General features: G+C 42.9%; 1 protein-coding gene across 3 annotated transcripts; it reads right to left on the bottom strand.

The window, feature by feature from the left end:
* Positions 1 to 1,209: 1,209 nt before the first annotated feature.
* Positions 1,210 to 3,581, bottom strand: LIPT1 (lipoyltransferase 1). 3 transcript variants are annotated; one of them, XM_078444397.2, is made up of 2 exons: positions 3,473 to 3,581; positions 1,210 to 2,384 (listed from the first exon to the last, which is right to left on the bottom strand). In XM_078444397.2, exon 2 carries the CDS (start codon positions 2,381 to 2,383, stop codon positions 1,262 to 1,264), a length of 1,122 nt encoding a protein of 373 aa, XP_078300523.2. In that variant the 5' UTR covers position 2,384; positions 3,473 to 3,581; the 3' UTR covers positions 1,210 to 1,261. The 3 variants fall into 3 exon arrangements, with proteins under 3 accessions (XP_078300523.2, XP_078300524.2, XP_060464398.2); XM_078444398.2 differs by having other exon boundaries at positions 3,461 to 3,537; XM_060608415.3 differs by lacking the exon at positions 3,473 to 3,581 and adding an exon at positions 2,575 to 3,451.
* Between the last annotated feature and the right edge of the window lie 936 nt (positions 3,582 to 4,517).

The raw sequence follows: 4,517 nt of genomic DNA, 5'->3' as shown, positions 1-4,517 counted from the left end.
CAAATATTAAATTGGGTTAATCTGCATGATTACATGAATTTTCCTCCAGCTTTGCCTGCCATCTGGGTATCATAGGAGTAAAAGATCAGTTGTTGGAAGAAAAATAATTTTAAAAAATGGCCATATAGGTCAAGAGAGAAAAGCAAATGAGAATGCTGATAAGAAAGGGCAGTATACATGAAAGAATTCAGTGTTGGGTAGGAAGGGAGAGGAAGCAAGAGATTTGGAGAGTTAAGGGGTTAGAAAACTGCAGTGGGCTCCTCTTTAATGGGAGAGGATGGAGGATAAGACACTTAAATAACATGGGGGTTAGAGGTACTGACTGTGGCACAGTTGAAAATCCACATATAACTTCAGACTTCCCCAAAACTTAACTAGTAGCCTGCTGACCAGAAGCCTTATTAATAACCATCAACACATATTTTGTATTATGTACTGTATTCTTGAAGCTAGAAAAAATGTTATTTAAAAATCCTAAGGCAGGTGCCTGGGTGGCTCAACTGGCTAAGCATCTGACTTCAGCTCAGGTCATGATCTCATTGTTCGTGGGTTCAAGCCCCCCGTTAGGCTCTGTGCGGACAGCTCAGAGCCTAGACCTGCTTTGGATTTTGTCTCCCTCTCTCTCTGCCCCTCTCCTGCTCATGCTCTGTCTCTCTCAAATAAAAAAATAAACGCTAAAAAAATTTTTTTTTTAAATCGTAAGGGAAAGAAAATATTTATAGCACTGTAAAAAAAAAAAAATATCTACATATAATTGGACCCATGCAGTTCAAACCCATTGTTCAAGGTCAACTGTATGATTAAAAGGAAGAAGTTTAGAATTTAAGGTTTCAGAGGTGACAGGAAGCCTGGGTTGTATTCCCTAGAGGTAAGAAAACTAATTCTGAGATCAATGTCAAATAAAGTATACATCTCCATGGTAGTAACAGGAAGGAGCAGAAATACATATCTGTGCTAGGTTAAAAAAAATAAATAAAAAGCAATGAAGAAAGAGATAACATATCTATAGGCCAGAAAATAGAAAATATGGACTAGCTGACACTTCCTAATGAGGAATAGTTACTGAAAGAGACTATGTCTTTTTTAAGAGACATACAATGAAGGTGCCTAGCTGGCTCAGTCGATAACAGCATGCGACTTGATCTCAGGGTTGTGAATTCAAGCCCCATGTTGGGTGTAGAGATTACTTTAAAAAAAAAAAAAAAGACATACAAAGTAAACATTTTATTATCATTAAAACCATTAAGAAATTTATTTGGAATCACATTATTCCCTTAATTTTTTCACAGAGAATATTCCATTTACTGTGTAGTTCATCATCTTTAGGACATGTTTTATGTAATATACTTGTTAGCATAGTAGTTTCAATTGGGCAAAACTTACTGCCAATAAAACCTGCTTTTAATTTGTCACATATTTCCAGTGGCAACCAATGATCAGGTGCTTCAATATTACAGATTTCAATTCTTCCATTCTTTATGTCTATGACTATTTTAATTTCCAAATATGACTGTCCATATAATACATTAAAGGAAGTGTTTATACTAAACTTTGGAGTTTTGCCATATATCCACTCCCAGGTCTGTAGTTCTTTGGCTTTATTATTTATTCCAGGAAACAGTGTCTCATCCGTTGGGTTTATTAGGTTAATATGATTATCAATTTGATGGTAAGCAGCATATTCTGCAGCAATAGCATTCATCAGTACTTCACAGGTCAGAGTGGGATCTTTTTCCAAAAGATTTTTTACTACGGAAGGTATGCTAGCAGTGGCATTGCTCTTGATCCCTTGGTAAGGGCTCTTCAGCAAAGATGACAAGAAGGTCCTATTGGTACTACATAATAAAGTGCAATGGTGATAAGCAGTAGTCCGGCCAATCTTAGAAGCTGTTCCTGAGATTTTAAACTGTCCATCAAGTAAAAGGTCACATCTTTTAGTGGCCTGCACATCCAGCTGGGGTTGGATAGCATTCAGAGCTCTCACAACTAATTTTAAATTCTCCATCCTATTGTACTTTTTTTTGGTTGTAAAAAAAGTCAAATTGATATTACCCATATCATGATAGACTGTTCCTCCTCCACTTCTTCTCCGAGCCAGTTTTATACCTTCTTCTCTCATCAGATTCAGGTTGCATTCCTGCCAAGGATTCTGATGTCTACCTATTACAACAGAGGGAGAATTTCTCCAAAGGAAAAGAACCGGCTTGCCCTCTAGATTCACATGGTCATTGATCCAGTCTTCTACAGCCAGATTTTGATAAACATCATTAGAAATGGATTGTAAAATAAGCCCACTTTTTACTGTGTTTTTAAAGCCAGCTGTTGGGACCTTGAGGTTACAAAGTAACTGGAAGCAATTCTTCATTGAAAATGGGATCGGCATGCTTTTAAAAATGGAAGAGAAACAAGTTAATTGAGAAAAAGAAAATTTAATTGCATTTTCTAGCTCTTGATTCTCGGTTATTTAATCAAAATTTTTCTAATGTATCAGTTGCTTTGCTTGCCTTTTAGCTTTATTGTTAGTCTTTAACAACTCTACAACAGAGTACTCAAAGGAAATAAATGAAGACAAACCTGAAGAAGAGTTTCAATGTCTGATGGAATGTGCCTTGTGGAAACCACCTTCCCAGCTTCTGGGCTCTGGAGAGATCCTGTTAAAGCCAGGATATCCTCTTTCTCCTAGAGGAAGCTTGGATTCATCTGGGACCGGTGAATCTCTTTTTATTCAATGGTTCAGTAAGAGATCAGCCTTGAAGGTCTGGTAAAATGTTTCTTTTCTTTTTTAAAAATGTTTGCTTATTTTTGAGATAGAGGGCGAGTGGGGGAGGGGCAGAGAGACGGAGACCCAAGACTCCAAAGCAGGCTCCAGGCTCTGACCTATCGGTACAGAGACCCAGGCTGGGCTCAAACTCACCAACTGTGCGATCATGACCTGAGCCAAAGTCGGAGAAGCCGACTGAGCCACCCAGGCCTCCCTAAAATGTTTCTTTACATTTTATAGTTTTCCCCCAGACAACCTTATTTCCATATTCTAGGGGGACGCTTTGATACCACCATTTTGCATTACAAACATGCTTTTCAACACTGAACAGAAAGCAAAAGATAACAATTCCATCTATCCTCCTATGTAGGCCCAGCTCCTTCAAAACACCTGTTATTTTGCCACATCTTTGACAGTACATAACTGACCCAGAGTCTCACGACGGTCGCATGTTTTATTTCGCTTTCTTGGCTCTCTGTGGGAACGCACACACCTGGCACCCAACACGTTTTAGTTTTTTACCCTCCTGCGTTGGGGATAAGCTGTTCCTAACCGTGGAGTTAGGTCATCCCAAGCGGAGAGCGAAAACCACGGCGTGTACAGCACCGGCCTCGGCGGCCTGGCCTCAGAGTCCCAGGTGTCCACCCACCACTCACACCCAAAGGGCCGCCCGCCCCAGCGGCCCCGAACCGCACTTACAGCTTAGCTCACCTGCTTCTTCCAGTCGCGCGCACGGCGCACGCAGGTTCCTACAGGAGAAGGACGCGTGCGAGGACCCCACGGCCCGTCAGGCTGCGCGCGCGGCCAGCCCCGCCCACTGCCCACTGGGCCAGAGGAAGACTGGGCGGCGGAAGCGCCGAGAGGAGGCGGGGCCACGCCGGGAGCCCTTCGTTCCCATTCTTTGGTGTCTGGCTGTGGGTGCCCGAGGGGCTCTCGACAGAGTCGACCAGCTGGCGCTAAACCAGATTAGAGATGGGGATACGTTCCAATGGAAAGTCACAGCGCCCGCAGTTCAGATGGAGTTCCCCACGTGACAGCGCGGAGCTAATGGTCACCCAGAGCGAAGGTAGGACAGGGCGGCTGTGTCAGGTTGGAGGGGGCATTCGCAGAGCGAGGCCAGAGGGAGGACGCCAGGAAGCCAGAGCAGTCAGGTCGCATGCCAGGCCAGGCCAGAGCACCAGCAGATGCCTACTGAATGTGCAGTCATTGCTCCAGGTCTTTCCGTATCTCCTCACAGTCCAAAGAGCACATAATTCCACTTGGAAGGCGAGAAAACTAAAATCAGTTTTAAAAGACAAATTGCATTTAAAGGAATAAACGCTGGTATTCCCAATACAGAGATGGAAACTGCTGGGAAGGAGTGGGTCAGAAAATACACACTTAGGCTAATGAATGTTACCTATCTGCGGTGACCCTAAGTGCAGTTGGCAAGAAAATTCTTGTGGCTCAGCCAGGTGGGCAATTCCTCCAGCAAGCCAAAGTTTCATTTAACTATTGCTGCATAATAACTGACTCAAACATCAGTGGCTTAACACGATTTTTTATTTCTAATATTTATACGGTTTCACCAGAGCTTTATTCATCCAGGGTTGACTGAGCTGGGAGGTCTAGTATGGTCTTATTCACACCCTGGCAACTGGTGTTTACTGGCTGCTGGGGCACCTCAATTCACACCTAACCTTGGAAGAGACACTTCAGCCACCTTATGTTAGCCAAAGCAACAACAAAGTCAGGCCAGAGATAAGGGATGGAGCAA

The sequence above is a fragment of the Panthera onca genome, chromosome A3 (assembly GCF_046562875.1).
Source record: "Panthera onca isolate mPanOnc1 chromosome A3, mPanOnc1 haplotype 2, whole genome shotgun sequence".
In the NCBI taxonomy this organism is placed as follows: Eukaryota; Metazoa; Chordata; class Mammalia; order Carnivora; family Felidae; genus Panthera; species Panthera onca.
Note: the sequence above shows the minus strand (reverse complement) of the source record. Positions and strands in the feature narration are given on the sequence as shown.